We start from the raw sequence: 25,012 nt of genomic DNA on the forward strand, positions 1-25,012 counted from the left end.
GGCTCTTTTTGATTTTAGGTCGGAAGCTGTCCATTAATATCACCAGCATTGCACAATTACATTTCTTTTTAATGAATGAAGCCAGGAAATTTAGTTTAGCAGAGCAGAGAAGTATTATTAAGTGGCCAAAATACATGCAAGGCTGATTCAAATACTTCTGCTTTATCTGCTGCTTGGGCTTTTGAGAATACTTGAACATTGCATTTTCACACCCCTTGCTTATGCTGAATGGTTATAAATTTTTATCTCGATCTAAGTTTTTCTTCCTTTGCTTCCAGATATTAATCTGATCTTAAAAAACTGCTATTCAGAGCAGACCCCATTTGAATAATGTATTATGCACAATAATTCAGAAAATGTAATTGATTGCTTTTAGCATATATTTCTATAACTTTGACTTCATGGAAAAGAGCAGTGGAAATATCTAACTGAATGCAGAGATATAAAAGGGTTTTCAGAACATGATTAAACATTGGTAACAAAACCTATTCTTCCACTCCTAGTTATTGGAAGTACATGACTGTAAGTAATTTACAAATCTTATTAGGCTACAGTAAGCATCAGGCAGTTTATATTCTGGTTACGAACAGCCTGCATGAGCTGAGCAGTAGGCTGGAGAGCTAAAATGCGACTCGTGCACGTTCCCACAAATAATTGCTATAGCAACATTGTCAGAATGTCTGAGATCTGCCTCCCTTGGGTTCACACCTGAAGTTTTCTTTATGGTGAAACAAAATGCCTTCTCAAGTTGAAAGTAGTGTGTAATGGGAGGGTATTGATGGCATTTTCTTTTTCTTTTCCCAAGTAATTAAATTTCAGATGTTAAGAAGTGTAATGGAACATTAGGGGAAACCGTTTGCTCTCATAGTGTCAATTTATCATGAAATTCAACATTGCATGCCTCCTTCCATACAATTAATCTCTGCAAATTGGTGTGAGCAGGTGAAGCAATTCTCTGTGGCCAGTCTCACCTAACTTGTGAAGTTTTTCCTCCTCTTCCTTTGAGTGCTTAGATGGTACATTAATGTTCTGTAAAAAATCAATCAAAATAAGGTTTTGCAGTTGTTTCTCTTATTGCACATTGCTGCATGTTGTCATGTAGGTTGTGTCTCTGCTTATTAGGGGCTCTTTGACTCACAGCACTGAAATACAGGGTTGAACACACATCAGCTTTCTTGAGGGACACTAATAACACAACTTGCATTTATGTAATTTCATTGATGAAACTCGGGATTCCAGTTCCATATTTGTGCTGTTGGATAAAACTAACAAGGGATGTCCTGAATGGCAAAGGATGCACCACAGAGTAGCCGTGGAGTCCTTCCCGGTTTGGTGTTGTAGTGTAAAACATTCATATGAGTCTGAGGGCTGGTTTTTTTCTGCTTGATGGCTTATCCAGGAGAGATGTTGAACAGTGCTTTGCAAGGCAGCTCCTGCACTCCTATCTCTTCCAAGCAGCATAAAATCTGTTCCTCTGTGTTAAAGTTTATAATAGATACTAAAGTTCATGATACATGGGTAGCATTAAGTGAAGGGTATTGCTCCGTTATCATTATGATGAACAGAGAGCAACAGATGAAATCATTTCACCCTGGGTCTTAGAGTGGCACCATGAAGTCTGAACCATGACTGCAAAAGGTAGAGCACTGAGGGCAGTGCAGGACTTTGATCATTCAAGCAGGCTAATTAGAAGTCTTTCAGCAGGGAGCCAAAGGTGAGCAGAGTTTCCGAAAAATGGATCTTGCAGTGATATTAGGGAGAAGAGAGAGGCCCAACGCTCCAGAGGACAGACCTTAGGAGAACAGCAGTGGAGGAGGAGCAAGAGGTTGGGTCCCTTGTGTAAGACCAAAGAATACTGAATGAATACTAAAGATGTGAGAAATCAGTGATGGGCAGTGTGTGAAGGTAGTTTTATAGCTTTCTTCAGGTCTAAAAAATCTGGGGAATCTAGTGATTACATGTTTTTGTAAAGATGTTGAAAAAGAGAAAAGGAAAGAAAGGAAGAAACCACCTCCTTGTACTAAGGTACTGTGCTACACTGCCGAAGGGAAAGAGACATTATCAAAGCTTCCTCAGACTCATAAAAGCTTAGGAGACTTACCATGACCCACAGATGGCTGTCCAGTGTGAGGAACTCAGGGTGTGCTGACAGTGATGAATGGCCTGGATGCTTGATGTCGAACCAGTGGGAGAAGGACAGAAAATGTCTTACCTAATTCAGATTTTCTCATGCGCTGGACTGCATTGTTTCAGTTGTGCACTTTGCTCTCCTGGCAGCAGCATGTAGCTGCTGTTCCAGGGAAGAGAGCTAAATCTGAATGGTCTTGCTGCCATTACATGATATTTGACCATTTCAGCTCCTTCTGTTGATGCACAGAGTAAAACCGTGGGCTGGCTGGAGGTGGCTTACACTGCCCTACAAAACTACGGAGAAAACATCTGGTATTTTTCCCCCAGCATACATTTATCCACCTGGGAGTTATCCCAGTTTTTATTAACTTCATTCACATCGCAGTAACATTCCCATATAGACAAGACTGACAGACTCAGGGAGTTTAAGTATAGCCTTTCCTGATATAGCATGCCTATTTAGGGAGCCAACTGAACATCTTAGTAGCACCCACAAGAACTTCTAGACTTGCATCTAAGTTTGATTCTGGATCTTATGAAATCCTTTTTCATTTTAAAGAGGAAATTTGCACTGTCTTTCTGTTTGTGCTCCTATCAAATGAAATTTCCTTTTGTGGAGTATTTCAACAACTAAAATTATAAGGTCTTAAGAAATTTAAAAAGATAACTTACAGGTTCTTGCCAGAGAATGGAAACACACTGTCAAAATATAATACTGTACTGAATAGCTGGGGTGTGCATGGCTGGTTAATTTCTCAGTTTGCGTTCTATTTTAAATTCTCTGCCATATTCCTAGTAATTGCTCATAATGTAATAATGCAGGTGAAACATCAGACTTTATGTGACTTAATCATTTTAACTTAGATTTTTTGGATTACCTCACAACAGCAATGTCTTTGGAGCCTTTCTCAGAAGTGTTCCATGTTGCAGTCAGAACAGCGATTAATGCATAGCCTTAAATTTCAGATACTTCCCTCTGGGTTTGGGCTTTCAGTTTTAAACTATATCACAAAAAATGATGGGCCAAATACACAACTGAAGTGTGAACATTTTGTTTCTCTGGAACTGTATAGCTTTACACCAGCTGACATTCAATATGTTGTTATTAATCTGTACCAGCATGTTATTAAAGATGGCACAGAGTTGTGCAGGCACAAGGCGTGTGAGTTGAGGCTTCACAGCAGACTGGAGTTCTGGCATCCCCTAATTGTTGGGTGTTCGTTCCTTTTCACACTTTAACTTTTCCAAGTCGAATGTTTTGCATGTGGTTTTCCCAGTTGCTTTGAAAACAAACAGCAGAAACGTGTTCCACTCTGCGCTATCAAACTGATGCCCTGAAGGGTACAGCTGGCGCAGCTGGAGCCTGTGGATCCACCTTGCAGGTCTGAGATAACAGTGATTAATGGGAGTCTTAGACTTGAGGCCTTTAAGATGATGGATCCTCATGGACTGGGCATCTGCAGAAAAGTTTAAATCTTTGCTAGAGCACTTGGCAGAGAACTGCTGACAGTGGGTGGAAAGCTGAAACGTTGGTGTCTGTTCTCATGGTTAGAAACCCCTAATTTTTCCTGCCAGTGGCTGGGCAGCGTCCTTTGTCCTTAGCCCAAGCCTCCACATTGTCCTTTTTAGCTCTCCATGTGCCACTTTGCTGATTCACTGTAACTCTTCATCCCCTCATCCTCTCTTCTCTTTGTGATCGCCCTCAGTCTTTACAGTAACCAGTCTTTCCTTTCTCTTCCCAAATCCTTCAGCAACTTATGTTACCTTTCACATGTTTCACATGTGGGTTTAAGCACTGGGGTAGGAGCTAGCACCTAGGAGAAGTATGTTATGGATCCCACTGTTACGGGTCCAACGAGGAGAAACCACAAAGTACTGAAGATGCACAGAAATAGAATCAACCAGGTTGGAAAATACTTCAAGATCATCAAGTCCAACCGTTCCCCAGCACTGCCAAGGCCACCACTAACCCATGTCACTAAGGGCCTCATCTACATGGTTCGTGATCACTTCCAGTGATTCCACCACTGCCCAAATGAAAACATTTAGCAGCAGGAGGCAGAAGGATGGTGAGGCAAGTTGAATGGTTCATGTTTCAGCTTTCTGCACGATTACCAGGCCTCTCTGTGCACTAATATTAATACTCTTGGAGAATGTTTCTATTTAACATTGGTTGGCAGCAATGCTAATTTTTTTAATTAAGGACCACTTTGGCTTTGACCTTACACTTGAATCTCCTGAGTTTAACTACTAAAGTATATGAGCAGAATGTCTGTCAAGCCTCTCTGACACAGGACAGGTATTTCTAAAAGCACCTCTGAAGCCTGCCACAGCTGGTTAGAAGAACAGACTCATCACAGAATGGTTTGTGCTTGAAGGGACTTTAAAGCTCATCTAGTTCCAACCCTGTGCCACAGGCAGGGACACCTTCCACTAGACGAGGATGCTCAAAGCTCCATTTATACATTCTCTGCTTTTTATTGAAAATGATTACTTAAGAAGATTGAAGCCTGGAAACAGTTAATGGTACATAGGTTCTGGAAGGGTAAATGGTGCCCTCTGAAGCACATGTCAGACCCTCAGCAATCACCTAGAGCATCTCCCAGGCGTGCAAAGCATTGCTGCTTTCCTGTAGCACATTTCTCACCTGAATTTTGAGTGCCCTTTGTTAAACAGTTACGAAATAAAGGCATTATTAGCAAACCCAAATACCTCTGTGACAAATGGACACTTTCAGAAACTATCTAATTAAGTGTATCTCCAAAGCAGGGGCTTTAATTTTAATCTTACTTTAATTGAAAGGCAATTAGGCATTGTCTCCTTCCAGTGCATGTGTTGCTAACCCTTGTTAGTATTAATAAGTTGCACTTGCAGAGTGAAGCTCTGTAGGACGCTTCTTGGACCTGCAAAGCTAGTAGGTTAGTTCCTCCGTGCTTTCCCCGCTCCTACCAATGTTGTCTGAGTTTTTACATTAAAATATTAAGATAAGGAAATGTGGCAGGTTTTTAGTAGTGGAACTAACTGCTTAATACTTGAAAAGGCCGTATTTCAAAGACAGGTTTGTGGGAAGCCAGCTTAAATCTTCCTTCCCCTGCTTTGGGTAAACGTGTAACCTAGTGATAACTGGGTGATAAAATGTGACAAAGGAGCTGGTATCTGGGAGGGAACAATGTGCCCTCAGCCTCTCGAAAATTTCAGTTGTAGTCTTTATTATAAAAATCAAGGAAGGGAAGTGGGGCTGGTGCTCATCTTTCCTTCAGGAGAGGAAAAATAGAGTTGGGAGAGGGATACCAGCAGATGCTTACCTGCTCTGACTGAGTTAAACTAATGTGCCTTGAGATAAGACGTGCTCCAATCATTAGAGTTGGAAGGGACCTTAAAGATCAAAATGAACTTGAAGAACTTGGTATGGGTAAGTCAGTGTTAAATAGAAGATCCCATGTTTTCTCTTTATTGTCTCTTCTCCCTCGTCTCTCCCTGGGGCAAGATGAGATGGCTGGTTTACCTAAATGGCTAAAAAGCAGCCTGATGGTTGATGCAGTTTTCTACATTCCTTCTAAAATGATTATATTGCGCTATGTTTTGAAACAACACATGAAAGCTTTTCCAGCCTGAAAATACAGTGAGGGAGAAAACAGACTGCATGTTAGTTGCAGTAAGTATTCCTTGCAAGGAGTTTTCTTGCCTTCATCTCCTTTGAGAGCACTAATAAAATTCACCTAGATATCAGTGGAGCAGGATATTCTTATGTGGCACAATGTAACAGTCAGGGATACTCACAGTAAGTAAACCTGGCAATACTGTGATTGTGTAAAAAAGATGGACGTATAGTTCAAGACAAGCGCGTTTCTAACTTTGCTGTATAAAGGGATTTTCCTAACTAAATGAATCATAGAAGGGGACCTGAAGGATCATCTGATCCAACCTTTCTTGCCAAAAGCATGGTGTAGCCACGATGGCCCAGCACCCTGACCAGCCAAGTCCTGTAAGTGTCCAACGCTTGTTCCAGTCTTTTCTCCAATTTTATGAAGTTTTGCTAAGAATGGTCTTAAATCACATGATTAAGTTGAAAAAAGAAACAGCCTATGTTAGCAGCTCACTGGTCAATTAAAAGCAACGCCATTTCCCCAGCAAAAACTCACATAGTCATTTTGGGGTTTTAATAATGCTGTGCCTGAGTTTTCTGAGATTAATACAAATGCAGAAGGTCTCATACTCCAGAAATTCAGCAGTCTCTGTACATGTGATTGGTAATGCAGGAATATAAATTAAATGGTTTGCTGTCACTGTTCTGATGTTGCAGTTCTAATAAGCACAGTCTCTGGGTTAAAAAGAAAAAGAACCTGCAAAAGTCTCCACTGTGTTTTGTGAGTTCAGAATTAATGGAGACCAAAATGTTTACTTCAGCAAAAGGGACGGCTAAAAATAAAATCATAGCAGAAAATACAAGTATAATTCCCAGAAACATTTCTCTCAGAGGCAAAATCATTTTCTTGCCTAGGAGAAAAGAACAGGATTGCATTTCATCAATCACATTCCATTCCATGTATTTTAGGCTTAGTGCAAATGTAAAAACAAAGCAAAAATCATACTGTATTTTTGTTGTTCTTGTTCTGTAATGAAGTATGGTGTTTATGAGAGAAGAACGTGGATGTTCTGAAGAGGATCTCAGAAAGAAAGCACAAGCGACTTTTAAAGAGTTCACAGGTTACCTGTCCCTTGTTCTCAACCTATTTTAGTTACCTGAGGGAAAAAAGGGTGAAAAAGGTAAGTTGAAAGAATCACAGCACAGCTTCTTCGGATCAGTATGATCTGTGACAGAAGTTGTAATAGCAGAATGAAAATTGCCCAAAAAAATTATTTCTGGAAGCAGAAATGTTACACTACTGTGAATCTAAAAGTTAGTTGAGAGAGAGATAATGTGATGATTAATTCATTCTTCATCCAAGCCGTGACAGCTTTAACAAATGGCACAGTATAAATAATATACTAGGCATTAGGCAATTAGGTGCCAGTGATTTCTTTGCTGGCATATCAATATCTACTTTCTATCTGTGTTAGAATAGAACCATCGAACAGTTTGGGTTGGAAAGGATTTTAAGATCATCTAGTTCCAACCCCCTGCCACGGGCAGGGACACCTTCCACTAGAGCAGGTTGCTCCAAGCCCCGTCCAGCCTGGCCTTGAACACTGCCAGGGATGGACCATGTTGTACTATTTTGAGGAAGGAACTCAAATGCTGGTCCATTCCTCTGGCATTTCAAAACGAATTTAGGTCTTTCTCAATGCAAAATGTGCATGATGCTGACGTGACTCCTCATGCAGCACATGCCATCGGGTTTTTCTGACATGAGTAGGCCTTGATGTGAAGGGTGTGAAAGATGGACAGTTCACCCTTCATTGCAGCCAGCATGGTTTTGAAGCATTAGTCCAGTGTTCATGGTAAACATCACTAGTTCCCTTTATAAATACCAAACCCTGTGCTATAACTTTAACCTCCTTCCTCCTGCCAAGAACTGAGAAATGGTAACTGCCATCCTCTGTCACTGTGTGGTTGCTGCTTGCTCTGCTTCCAAGAACCACACGTAGTATGGGATCAGCTTGTTTCAAGAAGGGAAGTCCAAAATAGCTCAGGCTGTTACTCGGTGAGTGTGGTGGTAAATACCTCCTTGCAAGGCCTTGAAATAAGGATGGAGATGTTATGTGTTTTCATTAGTTGCCGACAAGGGAAGGAAACAGGGAGGAAAAATTTTCCAGAGAGCAGCTCCCAAAAAGTTTTACAAGGGGACAAGAAAAGTGATGTTCATGGATAAAATGAACACAGGAATTGGTTTTGGCCTACATCTGTAAAACTAGCATTATTTATATGTGGCAGGTGGTAAGGGACATGACCTGATTAGGAAAAGATTTGGATTATTTCCTTATTTTTAATTAGTGATGCTTTTGTTTTTAAAGATGAATGCAAGGTGCTGCTGGCTAGCTGTCCAGGTAAGAAGCTGTAGCTCTGCCAGCATGTGGATTTTCCCAGCTTTGCTTCTGCTTTTTTCCAGATGAGACAAATGGCTCTAAGACTTTGACCAAAGCAATTAACTTCGAATTTGGAGCTTAAAGGAAAGCCATGCAGTTTTGTTGACATTGTTTTACTATAAATCCTTTTCTCAAATATATTTCTACTACTTGTGGTAGTTTTGCCCATGAGAATTTAGATGTTTGGGAGGAGGAGGAGAGAGCTGGAGAAGTAATACAAATGCTGCTCTGCATGGAAATAATACCGTGGATTTTAAGGTTGTTACAGGGAAAGACAGAATTTGTGTAGTTTATGTAGAGAGGTAGAGGCCAGAACTGCGGTTATTCTGCTTTGCTGTGTGAGGCAGCTGTGTTCCCATCACTGCTGAGATTTGAGGACACAGGCTGGAGGTGGCCTGCAAGGGTACTGAGGCATCATCTTGAGCTTTTTACTGACACCTCAGAGTATAATTTCTTGCTGTGTTTGGTTACTATATACTAAAGGTTTCTTTTTAAGATCTTCTTCTCTGAGAGGAACTTGTTAATGGAGGCTTTTCCTTTCTCCCACTGTCAAACACTGACCGATTCAAGAAATAACACGATGCTACTAATTAGCTGAGAGCCAGTTTTGAGGAAGTGTTTCAGTTTTCACTTACTGTATTTTCACATTACAGGGTAATAATATGTCAGCAGTTAATAAATATTGTCTATGTGCTTGAAATATTAGCATTTTAGTATCTATGCCCAGCAATAACAGGTTTCAGTAGGATGGAGATGATAAAATGCTTTTTGTTTGTGGGTGGAGGAGCAGTAATTGATGCACATGTACTTGCTTGACCTATGGCATGTTAAATACAACTTCAGAGGCAGTTGTCCAAGCAGCATGTCATCTAGAGCTGATATTCCTGCTAGATCACTACAGCATCTTTCTCAGCAAACTGCCTCATGCAATGGGAGGTTATTAACAGCAGGGAGAAGCTAGCTGAACAGTACAGCTGATTAATGTGACATATTTGAGTTTCTTTCTACAACCATCTCTATAACCAGTCATAGAGATCTGTTTCACACCCAGAAAATTAAATTTAAATTACAGAGTCTTGGCTAGAAAATTGTGCAGTTAATCCTGTCCCCCAAAATGAAATTTGATTTTTTTCCACATGAACTCCTCTGTAATTTTTCATGCCCTGTTGGTTACTGCCAGCATTCCCATTGGTTTAGGTTACTTTATTCCTCCCTTTAAAAGCAAAATGATGGTGGGGAGAGGAATATATGCAAGGGATTGGGTTTTGGGAAAATCCCTCACTGCCTCAGAAGTTGATGTGTCCAGTGCAGAAGTACAGACTGACTGCTCTAAGCTCCCTTCTGTGAGCATTGCATGAACAGCATTTTTAAAGCAAAGTTTGCCACAGCTAATGAAGAAGATAGTAGTGTGTATCTGCTGGTTTTCCAAACCCTTTGTTTATACCATGGCTCTAGCTATAGCTCCTTCTGCTAAGCTGAAGCAGCCCTCTGTGTTTAAACAGCAGTTGTAGCTGATTCTCTCTGAACTAAATGGCAAGTATTTGAATAAGCTTTTTTTTTCAGGAGGAAGAATGAAGTAATGTAAGCAGAGATGATAACCAAACATCTCAGAAAAGGGAAAAGTAGAACTGGAAGTTTAATTTCCTACTCTTCCATCTGAACATGTTTTCAGACATTCATTTGCTAACATTCATTAAATTCTTACCCATTAATCTTCACATAATCAGATATGTTGATATCAACTCCCTTGTATCCTGGCCATCCCCTTTTACCACCTCATCCCCTTTGCTCATGTGACCTTATCATTAATTTCACACTTTCTTTGTTACATCCCCTCTCAACGCAACCATGCTCCAACCTCCTGTGCCTTAACCATCAGGCTTGCAGTGCTGCCTGCCTCTTCCTGCATCTTCCCTGTCCGGACAGGGTTTTAAATACACTGAGTTTCCCCGGAGAGGCTCCAGGCACCATCTGTTCCCAGCATCTCCTTGGCTAGTCGTGGGATCCTGCCTGGCTTTTCTCTGCCTTCTGTCTTCCTGACCTTCCTTCCTGCTGTTTTGGAGCATGATTTTGGAGAATTCACTAGATCAGAGCCTGCGTAACCACGAGTGCTTATCAGTAGCATCCTCACCTGACCCTCCTCATTCTCTGCTCCCCTCTCTCATGCTCATTTGTTGCATCTGGTCTGAAATCAAACTGCAAGCTCCTCAGAGCAGAGCCTTTTCCTTCCCGCTGCCTTTAGCACCAAGCACAACGGTGCCTGCCTGGCATCATTAAGTGCCAACGCTCTACAAATAAATAAGAATAGTTTTGATTACATGATTGAAGTTCTCATCTAAAATAATTTAAACTGTAGTCACAAGCGGTTGTGCTATTTATAATTCATATAATAATTTAGGACTGCTAGTTTTTTAACTGTTGTAATTTGGATTTACTTACAGTTCTCACGGGATAAAGTATATTATTGAACAAGAAAGGAATAAACTATATTCAGAGCAGCTGTAGGGTGCTATGGTTTAAAGGAGAGCTGGTGGAATACTACAGGAGAAAATATGCAGGATCCATTATACTGTTAATGAATGCACAATTCAGATTGCTGATTTAAGTTTTAGATCATATTTCTCTGGTACCCTCAGGTATAAGAGGCTTCATACATAAAACCTGAATAAGATGGTATGTCTTTATGCCCACTCATGCAAAAACTGAATAATCAAAAAAAATTACTCTCCCATATTGTTTATTCATTTGCAATTTCTTTTCTTTAATGACATAGCATTCAAAGAGCACTGTTAGAAAGGCACAGCCATAATTGGTGCCACCAGTTTTGAACTCATGGTAGTAACCTTTGAGGCAGCTTGATATTTATCCATAGCTACAGACTGTCACTGTATTTAAGCCATGACTAGAGCATCATTTTTTGATCTGGCCAGGAGCTTTCTTGAAATAGTCACCATTTCCTTCCTCAGGCAAGGTGGCAGATTGGTGATATTTTAAACTCTGTCTTGGCTAAGAGACAAATCCCAAAGTCTTTATTTTTGCAAGCAGACCTGACTGATGTAAGCAAGGGTCGTATCCTTGAATAATTGTTGGAAATGACATGATGCAGTGACTTCTAGCTTTACAAAATGTGATTTTTTTTAGGTCCATTTTTTATATGGCACATTAATTGTAAGCTTTTTCAATTATCCTTCTTCTGAGATGTGAACAGATGTCTAACTTTTTAGAAGCCACATACTACAATGGGCTGCATTTTAAATCATACAACCACATCTGCAGAATGAATCTGAAAAGCTCTGAAAATACACACAGAAAGAGGATGCAATCAAAAGAAATTCAGCCTGGCCCTCCAGGTTGTGCCCCTGCTATTTTAATATCCTTTTTTTTAATCTGTTATAACTAGAGTATCACTGCTTAAATGAATTTGAACAGCTCGCCCAAGAGACACTCTAATCCGATCGTGTATTAGGATGATACCAGTTGGATGTTATCCTATTAGGCTCTCTCTGTAAATAAGGGATTTTCCACTGACTTTTAAATCTTTGATTAATGAGAATGCTCGAAGCAGTGTCCTGTAAATTAGCCATAGTGCTAGGAACAATTGCAATTCACTTAGGAGAACTGATTTGGTTTAAATCTTCCCATCCAAATTAAAAAGCATGAGGAAAAGACAATAGGCAGGCAGTAAAACATATTGCTCTATCTTGCATTATTTATCTCTACCCCATGGCTGTCTGAGATCCTTTGGTCTGAATCCTGCTCTCTGTTCAGGTAAATTCCTGTCAGCCCAAATTCTTCAGGAGAAAGAACGCCGGTAGCTGGCCCATAGTATTCCTGTAATTTATGTATTCTTCATATTCTCTAGTGTTCTAGCTAATTCTTAATCCTATTTTAAATCGTGTTAAGCAGTCCAGTGTCTTTCATTTGTAGCTTGGTCATTGCCATCTCATTTGCCTTTCACAGCTCCTTTGCCTTTTTTCTGATTAAAATATGTATGAGTAGAGGGTAAGAGATATTTGGGATTGGAGAAAGGGGGGAATAAGGGGAGGTTGTGACACATCTGTTAATTATTCATACTTAAACTGGAATTCTTCCTGACATTTTTCACATCATCTTACAGCTTCCCTTCCTATTCAGATACCGATACTTGATTTATTGTGTGCCGCAAGATTAGTTTCATACCTAGTATTGATTTTGAAACATACATTATTTCTTTTAATACTCTGAGACATTAATGAGGTCTTTCTTGATGTGCTTTATTCACATTTATTTAAGATAACTTTTCATTTCCATACTCATAATATACTTGCACTTTTATCAGTCAATAACATCCCTTTGTTCTTGCAGAAGTGTGAATACTTTTTTCATAGATTGGAATTAGTGTCACTTTACAAAAGACAGTTTTGACACTCCCTCTTATAAGCGACTGAGCAAAGTATCTCTCATACATTAATGTACTTAAAGTGTATGATTTTCCCGTAGTTATTTTCTGGTAATTTTGAATGCACTGCAAACTGCACAAGAAGTAGAATTACTTAAAGCAAACTCTGACCATACTATCTTTTATCAAAAATAATCAGAGACACTGCAATAACTGTATAAATCTAACTGATCATTTCACCTCCGTTCGCTCCAGGGTTGCTCATCCATGCATGTACCAAAGCACCCTTAAACAAAATTCCTGTTAGACCAGTAGATCTCACAGACCATCAGTTCTTGCTATGACTATTATGTATGCATGTGATACTCTCTGTTAAATGGTATTTGTGTACAATTCCTCAGTGATCAGTTGGTAAAGGCTCAGACTTCTGGCTGCAGATCCTAAAAGTATAGTCTTCTCCAGTGATATGGGCAGAAGAAAAAACGTGACGCAGTGGTTTCACTGACTAAATTGAAACTGCTTGGGAGATGCATGATACTTTTTTTTATACTTATTAGTTGTGGGGTTTACACTAGAGTGTTGTGTTTGGTTTTTTTTTTTTATGTGCAGGCTTTATTGGTTACCTGGTTGCTTATTTTTTCTTTATACTTTAGGAAAAACCTAGGTGCTTTTCCACAAAGAGACTAAGATACTGATTTTCAAGCTTAAATGGTTGTATTCTGGGGAAAAGAAATGGGTATTAGAAATTCAAGAGGATGTTTGCAGCTGGCTTTTGTTATAAATGTTCTTCTATATGGCAGATAGAATAGACAACTAGAACACCTTTTTTGGGTCTTTTTAACTCTGATTGTAGATCTGCCAGCTAATTTGGGAAGCATTACAGACTTATAGAGTGGTTTCCCCCAGCTGTAATTTTTTTTTCCTGCTCTAAGGAAAGATAATTTTTGTGATTATGGCATCAAACTGTCACAGAACGTAGCTGTTGTCTATAGCCTTTTTGATTACCTTCAGCAAGCTACTTCATTCTCTGATGCCTCAGTCTTCTACCTGCAAAATATTATTATAATAGGCTTTTCTTTGTTCTGCCTCACATATTAATGAATGTGTCCCTGTATCACTTTCCTACTTCACACAAGTGCTGAAAGCATGTGTTCATTAATATTCTTGAAGCATGACAAAGTAAAGCTTATTACTGTAAGATGCTTTGCTTTAAAACTTCTGTTAGAGTAATAATGATAAACAGCATTGGTTAGGCTTTGGCTCCACTGCACAGAAATGAATGTTTTACATATTCAGATTTAAACCGATGAAGGAAAAATTTGCTGTATTTCCTCCTCTGTACTCCTGGAGGAAAAAAATTAAAAATAACATTTCATATTCACCAAAATGGGTTGTATCTCCTCACTGGCATATGTATCATACAGGAATCCAAGAATAGTTTTTTCCCTGCTACTTGTGTTTCAGTTGCAGCCTTTTTATTCCCTCCATATATTTCCATTGGTGAGGTGAACAGAAGCTTGAAATGGACAGTTAGGAAATGTCTTCCCTATAGGAAAAGCTTCTTCCTAACCTCATTAGTAATTGCTTGAGAAATGACCAGGAGCATGACCGTTTATATTTCCCTGCTCTGATTTCCCCTAATAACTGTGGGTATTCATATCACATTTCCGAATGACTGTTCTCAGGGGTGGCTTGAACAGAAGGTATTTCATTTTGTGGGGTACAGATTGATTGCCTCAGTGTTTCACTGAATATCTCCTTGTTCTTGCATTGTCAGAAGCTGTAGATAGGAATCCCCAGTTTATTTTCTTTATGGCATGTTGTATCATTCATCCCCTGCTTTGTCTCTTTTGTCTCGATTTATTTGATTTCTTTATACAAAGAGCTGTCCAAGCTTATTTGGACAGATGTTCCTAGAACCCCTTGGACCTAAACACAGCATTTGGGCAGTACTTCTTATTTAAGAAAATCAGATGGTACTTTCTAACACTGCATATATTTACTACTGTTTTCTTGCCTTGAGTTTCTTTTCATTAAATAGTTTTCAACCCAACAAGAGTAATATTTGCTTATTTTTCCTTTTTTTATCTCTACCTCTGAGAAGCAAGTGCAATTAATGGAGAAAAGCTCACTGTATTTCTGAGAGTTTTAACAGCTGCAGGCAGCTCAGTATTTTGAGTTGGTTTTTTTAATGCCCTCAGTGTTTTCAGCAGTATCATAGCAGAGATATTAGAGATCAAGAGGGAAGATCAGCAGCCCCAATGTACATAATCTATCCTTCTACCTTCTCTTCTTATTACAAGAAAATATTAAAATGTTTAAGTGTCTGCACTGGGTATCTAGTATAGTTCTTCTGAAAACTGACAAGTGCGAATTGAAAAGCGAAGTCCATTAATACGGAGTTGGAGGGTGTCACTGGGGCATTACATATTAAATCTGGAATGTTCTGCATTTTGCCTATATCTGAGCAATAAAAGAAATGCCAGTGAGAATCTTACATGTTCATTCAGTTAAAATATATCCCTTTGATTTTTATTTTCTTTGCAGACCACAGATGACATCCTGGTGGCCTCGGCTGAATGCCCTAGTGATGATGAGGACATCGATCCCTGTGAGCCAAGCTCAGGTGGGTTAGGTTAGTCAACTTTTTTATTACTTTTATTTCATATTTGCATGCTCCAGTCCCCCAGAGTCCCATCTAGCAAGACAGCCCTTTCTTAGATAACAGGGAGAAGATGAATTGGGGTCTTTCTGCATGTGGCAATGTCAGCAGAGAGGGAGAGCTTGCTTTATGTTTTTCAAAGACAATGGGTGGGAGTACATCAATAGTCATGATCTGAGCAAGGTTATAGCTTGACCCAGCACCAGAGGCCGAACTGGGAGGGGCATTCTAGGCCTCCTGCAACTGTATTGTTGTGATAAGGAAGGGACAACTTCATTAGGGAGAAAGCTGTGATTCATCATAGAATCATAGAATCAACTTGGTTGGAAAAGACCTTTAAGATCATCGAGTCCAACTTGATCATCACACTTGTGCTCCAGGCCCTTCACCAGCTCTGTTGCCCTTTTCTGGACCCACTCCAGCACCTCAATGTCTCTCCTGTATTGAGGGGCCCAGAACTGAGCACAGGATTTGAGGTGCCGCCTCACCAGTGCCAGTACAGGCATTGTTTGTGCCTTAAGTATTTCCCTCAAATAAGATAAAAGTACCATATTTCAAATGTCATATAATGTCAGTGGAGTTCCCTTTGAATTACTGTTTATGGTATGATATACCATACAGACATAAAATGCAAGTCTCGAGTTTAAAATTGTTTTATGTTTTATTGTTTTCTAAGCCAAGACTATTCAGAGTAGGTGCTTTAGCTCAGAGGAGAGATGAAAAATTTTGACATTCTAGTATTTTCTGTGGAACCAAAGCTTTGTAGTGTTTCAGCCATGTCCTCACTACTCCTGCTGAATAATGGAGATTTGAGACTAATTTTTCTCTGTGATATAATGTCCTACCTACCTTTATATTCAATGAAATACTAGATAACTTCTAAAAATCCAAATGTTTATCACAGATGTAAAAGAAATAGAAGATTTCGTAATAGCAATCTGAAGAAATATGTTGCTCTATAACCTTTAAAAAAATCCCAGCTAGTCCAATGAATTACTCCTGCTTTCTTTGCTGGCTTAGGTTAGCTTTACCTTTTCTGAGTGAACAGCTTGTGGCACCATATATATCTCAGTTTTTCTTAGTTTTCTTGAGTTCTGTGCTATTGCACAGCACACCTGCTGTCAGTCGTTTTAGGTGATTTGGTAATCTTAAGTAGTTTCAGTAAGACCTAATAGTAAAAGAATTAAGATCTGTTGTGCAGTAACATCTTTAGTTCAAGTGCAAATCTGAGAATTCTGAGAAGAAATTTGAGAGTAGTATATTAATGCCAATCACAACTAAAAGCCATCTTAGTACAACAGCCAAACCTGGGGCAGGAGATGTATCTATATAACCTTAAGACAAATGAAACTTTGCTTCAAGTATAGATGCATGGTTCCTTTTTCAAGTCACACAGCCTAATACACACATGCAAAAAGTATTTATTTACATGTAAATAAAAACAGAGACATTTATGACTTGTCTCAGTGTTTGATGGACCTGCAGGGTGGCATTTGAGCTCTTCCAGAAGCCAAGGTATTTATAAATTTGATGGGGTTAGTTTCTTTTGCTTTCCAATAAGAGGATTTCAGATTGATTTTCAAAATGCCATGAGATGGAATGACCATTCTTAAAACTGAGCAGCAGCAGGCACACCCACACCCACCTTACACGTTCCTATATCTCTCAGAAAGACATTTCACTTGCAGAAGTCCCACACATCACGATCAAAATATTTAAGAATTGTGATAAGAATTCATTTTTTGAAGGTTTGAAAATGAATTTCCAGGATATATTTTTCTGCTCTTCTCATTTTCAACTTTTTGAGTTTAACAAGACTGCCTTGTCCAGTGTGAGTCAATGCAGTAGCTTGGATGCCTCTGAGCTCATTTATGCGAGTTGCTTCCATATTTTAGTTAACTTGGGCAGTGCTGTTCAGTAGATAAATCTACTGTAAATGTAGATAATTTTACCTTATTTTATAAGGTAATTGTAAAACAATACATTAGTTCATAGAATAGTTGGGGTTGGAAGAGACCTTCAAAAGTCATCTAGTCCAACCCCCTGCAATGAGCAGGGACATCTTCAACTAGATAGGATTAGTTATGTAGCACTAAAACATTTCCCACACCCTGTGAGATTGCAGTTGTTGTATTAGAAATGTTTTTGTGTTGTCTCAGAAATGTTTTCGTGTTGTGTCAGCCTTACAGCTTGCCTAAAGCTAATGAAATTTCAGAATAATTCTTCCCTGAGGTTGTTTTCAACTTCAGCTCTGCGGCTGCAGTGCTCAGTAGTCCTGGAGCCATGCACAGTCATTTAGCTGGTAGGGGCAGGAATGGGAAGGGTGAAATGAAGCTGTCTGGGAGGTTATCATTTCTGTCCAAACTATGGTCCAGAAGAAGAATGTGAATGTTAGTCTTCCTGCAGAACACTGCCATTAGCTTTACAACCTGGTTTATATTATCATACTCTCAGCCATGATTCTCATTTTTGCTTATTTGAGAATGGTTTCATTTCTTGGATCCCAACTGGTGTTGCTTTTTAACAAAAGTATGGATTGGCACAGGAATTAAGTTCTTCATAATCCCAATTGTTTGGATCATTTTATCTGTCATTCTTCACATCAAAATGTCACTTGTCCTCCCACTCTCAACTCTTAAAAGCTATTAATTTGTCTCACTCTTTATTGGCCTTGTCCTTTTCTCATATGTGAAACAACATGAGCCAAAGGGGTTACTGAAGTTGGAACTTCTAGCGTATCTGCCTCTCTGTAAGCTGGTTTAGTCAGAGTCACTTGGTCTTCTGAATAAGCTTTCTCCATGAATAGTTCAGTAGGCAGTGTTCCAGCTCAGTAATACTGCAGTTTCCATGTGGAGTTGAGCTGCTCCTAACGGTAGGCTGGAACTTACGGGAGAGAAATCGTATGATATTATTGGCAGTGACAGATTAATGATTTTGTTTTCATTTGGGATAAGAGATATGAAAGGATACCTCCCTTCATTTAAATTCTTCCCACTGTTCAGTTCAGCTTTTTCCCCTTAACTTCTTTCACAAACCAGAGTTGCTTCTCCACAGCTACTCCTCAACACCCCCACTAATGCTGGTGAAGCTTGTGTTTCCTAACAGATACTTCTAGGAGGCAGAATATATGATGATTAGGACCATGTTACTCTTATGTTTTCACTTGAGAGGCCATAGTCTTTTTGGTCTTCTCAATCCTGCTGGATTTCTTCTCTTGCTGCCTAATGATCAGTCAGCAAAAGATCCACCCCAGCACGAGAGATGATGCTTTCAGAGCTCTCAGGTCAACATTTTTCTAGCAGGAATACATTTAAGTGATGGCCAAAGCCCATTCATTTTTATTGAGAGAGTCATAACTCTACATTTCCATGATGATTTCCCATAATATGCTTATTTCTGCCAAAGTTCTCAGCTCAAAATGAGAGCCTGTTCAACAAACAGGTTGGATGGGGCTTGGAGCACCTGGTCTAGTGGAAAGTGTCCCTGCCCGTGGCAGGGGGTTGGAACTGGATGAGCTTTAAGGTCTCTTCCAACCCAAACCAATCTATGAAGTAGTTTGAATATGGTAAATTTCTGTATCACAGAAAATACTGATTATCTAGATTTTACTGATTAGCGAGATTTATGCTTAAAGTAGGGCTTCTTTTCTAGGATAAATATGTTTGTAGTGGCTAACAAGTCTTGGTCTGCCACCACCAGCTTTGCTTTCTCTGCACCTGTCTTCTAAATAATAAATGGAAAGATGCAATTTGCAACAAATTTCATATGGGACATAAAACCATAGACCAGATTAGGAGCTGCTAAGCAGCAATCCCATCAACTTGTCTGGAACATAAAGTCACAAAAATGATAATTGCAGATTTCATTGTGGTATACAAACTGCTAAATATGCCATAATTGGATGAAGTCGTAACAAATTTATTAGCATGCAAAACTTAGTCAACATATTTTGTTTGCATTCTGTTTTGTATAGTAAGGCAGCACATATTGCTTTCACAGTCTCTCCACATTCCCCTCTCCTACTCTAAATACTAAAAACAACACAAAGAATAATGTTGTGTTGCATATGTTCCTGCTTATTGCAGGAGGTTGGACTAGATGACCTGTTAACATCCCTTCCAACCCAAACTATTCTATGATTCTACGATGATAATTGTAATAATAAAATAAATAATAGTTGATGTTTCCTCAGCTTCATGCCATAGAGGAAATAAAAAAGCCTTTAATTCTGTAGACAAGTTATGAAAAATGATCGTGGAAACCTATCCAAAAAAATCCTTCTCAAACTCGGGACTCAACAAAGGCTTAAGTTAGAAATTAGAATGAAAACCATTCTTGACAGCCCCAGCAGAAATGGTATGGATAGAGGTTTTGGCAGTCTTAAAACCAGAACGTTCACTGGTCTTGGAAGTTTTAGCAGAAGACAGCCTTCAAAGTGAAAAATAGGTCTTGTAGAAACGAACTTTTTTCAGGTTCAAACAAGTGTCTTTTTACCAACAGAAATTCACATGTTGCAACCAAAGAAAATACTTCATCTCTTGATCAGCATTTGTCTGGCAGCTCTTGGGTTCCACTTCCCAGGACAGTGTTTGACTGGCATCAGATCTTGTCCTGTACTTGTTCTGTAGGTAAACAGGATAAGAATATTGAGGGCAGAGTCCAGCGGTGCCTACCATCTGTAGCATTGGTTACCTTTCTTAGCCCTGTTCTTGATTCTGAGGGAGGAACGGGATCAGTTATTTTCCTGCTTTATTAGTAAGGACCAACAATTAGGTAGATGCTTGTGGACTGATCTTTGAGCATGCGCTGCTTTTCCCACATCTTGGTCAGGCTCATTGCTTCACAGAAAAATAGCTGGTGATGGTCAGACTTCTCCAGAGCCGGTATAGCCAAGTGAGAGCAAACAAGCCACTATATTACATCTTAAGAGTCACTGCTTTGGGGAAGGCTTTGTCCTGTGAGCAGAACAGTATGGGGCTTTGCATGCGAACTGCTTCCTGCTGTGCGATAACATGTATTGGACAGATGGAGATGGTTGGGAACCATACCTTCTCAAATGCTTTGTGATGGTTTAGGTTTGGCCCCAGCATTGATACCTTTTTTCCTAATGGGCAGAGCTGTGAAATACACACTGCAAATGATTTATGCTTGTTATTAGTAGTTTTGCTCTTCTTTCGCTGTCACGAATCATTGCGCTGTATTCCTGGTGCATCTGGCAGCAAGATAACATTGCAGTAGGAGGTAAAGTGACTCCTATAATTCATACATCGCTGCAAGTGCCCTGTTTAATGCACTACATGGAATTCATTGTGCAAGGGGCTGAAACAAAGAAAAATAAAATTACAGTTAGTTCATAGGGCTACTGGGTTTGTTATGGCTCGAGCCATAAAGGGAATATTTGTGCCTCAGTCCAATTATCCTGTAGCTCTATATGCATTTCCAGTACTAGAAAGATTGCTGGTTTGTCTTGAATCAGCCTTTTAAAATGCTTAGCTGAAATACATACAGATGTGTCTGTATGAGCTACTACAGGGTGAAAATTATGCTTTATTTACAAACTTTCTAAATGTTAGCACTTACCATGTCTACACATAAAGGAACTGAGATGCTTCAGATAGAGGGTTTTTTCCTATAATTGAAGTTAAAATAGTTCAGGTTATTTCCTTTTTTTATCAACCATAAAGCTCCCCCAAAGCAACAGAAAGCAAATGTTGCATTTTTCCAAATTATTTTATTGTGAACTGAGCCACTTTTTTGTCACTGAGCTCTTAGTGTCTGTTCTCTGTGAATCACAAAGATGGCATTTCTCATTTGGATTTGATCAAAAATATAACTTTTTCCTAACTTACGTAAGAAAATGATGTTAAAAATTATGATTGTTCCATTGTGCCAACACTGCTTGGCCAGCCTATTGGAGCATGGGAATACTGAGTAGAACTGTAGCTTTCCAGCCAGTCCTAGAGATGTTCATAGATTCCCAGTGTTGGGAGCAGCTGAAAACAATAAAGTGCTGAAAGGAAAGATTTTCTTTCACTCTGACAAATAATTTTTCAATAATTTCGAGAATTTGGACTCCTCAAATGCATTCTTGATGGTAGTGGTGGTGGTCACACTCTTACACAGCCTTTCTTTGTGTAACCTCAACTGATGTGGAGGATTTGTGACCACCATGAAATTATTTCAAAGTTTATTTTTTAAGCACATTTTAAGACAAAATGCAGCTATTGTTAGCTAATCATGCCCTTTCAGTGCCAAGCATATGTAATTCAAAGAGAGGTTCAGGGCAGCCTAGAGATGATAGCACAGGCTAATGCTTTCTCTCATGTATTAATGCAGTCACAGTGATACCAACATATCGGAAGGCAGAATATGGGTGGAAACTGGGGAGCTGGACTTTTTACACTGGCCTCTCATTGACTAATGTATCACTTCTACACCTGAACAAAAGGACACAATATTTGTGGACATTTTATTGTCCATGATGCAGACAAGCACTGAAAAATCTAGGGAGTTCCTCTGAATTCAGTGGGATATGACACATATCATTGTATGTGTTTGTGAATGAGTGGAGTCCCTGGTTTGCTTCTCTGCATTCACATCCCAGACCCGTTATCGCAGCAGGATCATGTGCTTCAGCTTTGCCTATAAATACCTTCAGAACTGAATCACAAGTGGTGTTTTACATCTTTTAAAGTAGAGAAAAATAACAGAGCCTTCTTTCATGGGCCACTCCTTCAGGAGCTCTGAGTAATGTGGCCATTTTCCTTGAATTATTGTTTGTAAAATGAGTTTCACATATTGTGAATAAAATACTGTTTATAAAATGAGTAAATTTGGCTTAATGGCTTTAGGCTGACAGAGGGGGAGATTCGGGTTAGACATTAGGAAGAAGTTCTTACCTGTGAGGGTGCTGAGGTGCTGGCACAGGGTGCCCAGAGAAGCTGTGGCTGCCCCATCCCTGGCAGTGTTCAAGGCCAGGTTGGACACAGGGGCTTGGAGCAACCTGCTCTAGTGGAAGGTGTCCCTGCCCACAGCAGGGGGTTTGGAATGAGCTTTAAGGTCCCTTCCAACCCAAACCATTCTGTGATTATATACACACACACATTTTTGAACAATCATGAAGGTTATTTCAAGATGTATATTTCAATAGATAAAGCAGCAACATTCATTCATTTAGATGCTAATAATCTTTCTCTTAATTTATTCTTTTCTTTTTCCTCTCTCCTTTCCTTTCCCTCTCCCTCTCCTCCCTTTTTTCCTTCCTCTCTCCCTTCCTTCTTTCCTTCCTCACTCTCTCACTTTCTCCCTTTCTTCCTTCCTTTCTTCCTTCCTTCCTTTCTTCCTTCCTTTCTTCCTTCTGTCCATCTTTCATACCAAGTCAGGTCTTACCCATGTTCTGTAAGAAAACCAGCACTGACCTGTCCTAATCTGCATCCTAAGAGAGGAATCTGTTTTTTAGGTTATTTTGTAAACACTAGATTTACTGAAACCAATTAAATAAAGCTAAATAAAAATAATGTGGACTCTCAAAACATATTCCACGAGTGGATTTCACACACTGACATTGGTTGAAAAATGCAGAAAGTAAGTAAATTACTAATAACAAAACTGAGGTTTTCAGAAACAGTTCAGTAATTTGCTGCCTTGAGTGAGACTTTTTACTGATTAAGGAATTTTGGAAAGGCAGGGAATTTGCTTGCACAATGGTGAAGTAAATAGCTGACTGAATCTGGAATAGGTTCCATTAATTTTCATGGCAATATGCTTAAAAATCCTATGTTAAACTGTGTAAGCCTAAAAACGGGTCTTTTGAATCAAGCTTACACTTAGAATCAAGACTGTACATAGATTGTTGGCATAAATAAATGAGTTGTTCTACTTTGAAATTAGACAATGTGCTATTGGTGTCTTGATTAATGCAAGCCCACTGTGTTCCTTGAGCTGCACTTTGTTCTGGTTTGAATTGCTACATCTAGTGCATATATTTTCTTGCACACTGTAATGTGGACACTAGCAATACTGAAACTATTTCTTGTCACTTTGTAATGCATATGCATTGAATTTCTTCTTTTTGTGGTAAAACCCCCACCTTTTCTTCAGGACTATTTATCATCCTTGGTTTTATGGAGATGGTAGAAGAAGAAAGACAATACTTTGTAAAGGTATGAAAAAGTTTATAGGAGAAATACAGGCCTGAATTTACATTGTATTGCTCAACTTCTATGCCAAGACTTTCTTAGACCAAATCTGAACAATGTGATGTTAAATCAGGTCCTTAAAATTCTACGGGATTGTATATATCTCCAGATTCAGTCAGCTATTTACTTCACCATTGTGCAAGCAAATCCTCTGCTTTTCCAAAATTCCTTATTTAATTAGTCAAAAGCCTCACTCATGGCAGCAAATTACTGAACCATGTCTGAAAACCTCAGTTTTGCAGTTATTCATTTACTTATTTTCTGCATTTTTCAACCACTGACAGTGATTTGCTTTAACCTCTGCTACTGTTTGGAGGAAGGACCAGACAGAAGGATGGGAATCTGATGCAGCCACCCCTAGCAAACAGGGAAATACAGTTTTAAGAGGTGGGGAGCTCTCTGCACTGCACGCAGGACACAGGGCAGAGGCCAGTGCTTTGGCTCTCAGAGCTATATGACACAAGGCATTCTCTATTCCAGCAGTCTTCAGCAGCTCAGTTTTTTCTTCATTCAAATAGGGGAATTACAGGTGTGCAAAACAACATTGTGCTTCTAGCTAAGCATCTGTAATCCCCGAAAAGTTCAATTAAAATGGTGTTACAAAGTAGTTGGTTTATGCCAGCTGCAGTATATATCGACTAATATATCCACTTATATCAACTAATGACCATGTTAGCAGGCTCCTGACAGTGAACAGGGTTGCTCCCTCCACTGCCAGACAAAGGAGATAAGGGCAAATGGTAAACTTCTTGCTGGTGTGTTCTAATGATCAGTACAGTGTGAATTTTCATTACCTCTTGCATACCTAGTGGTAAAGCCATTACTGCTAATTTTCAGCTGCTTGCTACCACCTAATTTAAACCACGATGGAAACATTGGAGTTTTTTTCAGCGTGTGACTAGTCATTTGACAGCCTGCAAAGTGGCCGGGGAAAGCTGACAAGTTTGAGAAGTAGGTATTCTCCAAGGATATTGCTCATAAATGGAAGCTGGGAAAATTCAAGGCACAAATAACCTATAATGAGGATGCATGTACCTGAAATAGTCTAACCTTAGGCTATCTCCTCCTAACTATATAAAGATGTGAATGAAACCTTGTTCTGCTGTGTTGACATGCTTTTCTGGTCCATAGGTTTCAAACCTAGCACTTCTCCTGAGGTTAGGAGCTGTGGTCTAGATTTGGGACTTAGTTTAAATATGAGGGGCGTAAACAGTAGATTCTGATCTAGATACAGCACATGTTGTGAACATACCCTTTGAAAAGTTACAGAAAAGGGATAAATGAGAGGAAAGATGAAAGCAGCAAGAACATAAGAATAATATTCAAAAATAAGACAAAGCTTTATAGATATCTCAGACTTTTTTCCTGGTGCTAACATCAGGGACACCAGAATTCTTTTACAGACTATGAAAGAAAAACAAGGCAGTCTTATTCATTTTAATACTGTTATTATTTTTATTATTGTTATAATGAGCAAAAGAACATTAATTACATCAAGTGTAACTTACATAAATCCTGAAGTCCATTAATTTTTCTCTTCCCACCCCCAGAGAAGCATATATGGTCTTGGCTCTAATACAATTCAGGCTAAGTGTAACTGTAGCTGCAAGTTGTCGT

General features: G+C 39.3%; 1 protein-coding gene across 41 annotated transcripts in view; it reads left to right on the forward strand.

Annotated features, from left to right (window-relative positions):
- The window catches only part of NRXN1 (neurexin 1), a 676,494-nt gene that overhangs the window by 641,344 nt on the left and 10,138 nt on the right, over positions 1 to 25,012 (forward strand). For 28 of the 41 annotated variants that reach the window (XM_030499078.1, XM_030499116.1, XM_030499099.2 and 25 more), the window contains one exon: positions 15,083 to 15,170. In XM_030499078.1, coding sequence (XP_030354938.1) covers positions 15,083 to 15,170 — 88 coding nt within the window. The remainder of the gene's footprint in view (positions 1 to 15,082; positions 15,171 to 25,012) is intronic. The other 13 variants (XM_030499117.1, XM_030499083.2, XM_030499100.2 and 10 more) reach the window with 1 other exon arrangement.

The sequence above is a fragment of the Strigops habroptila genome, chromosome 10 (genome assembly GCF_004027225.2).
Source record: "Strigops habroptila isolate Jane chromosome 10, bStrHab1.2.pri, whole genome shotgun sequence".
Classification (NCBI taxonomy): domain Eukaryota; kingdom Metazoa; phylum Chordata; class Aves; order Psittaciformes; family Psittacidae; genus Strigops; species Strigops habroptila.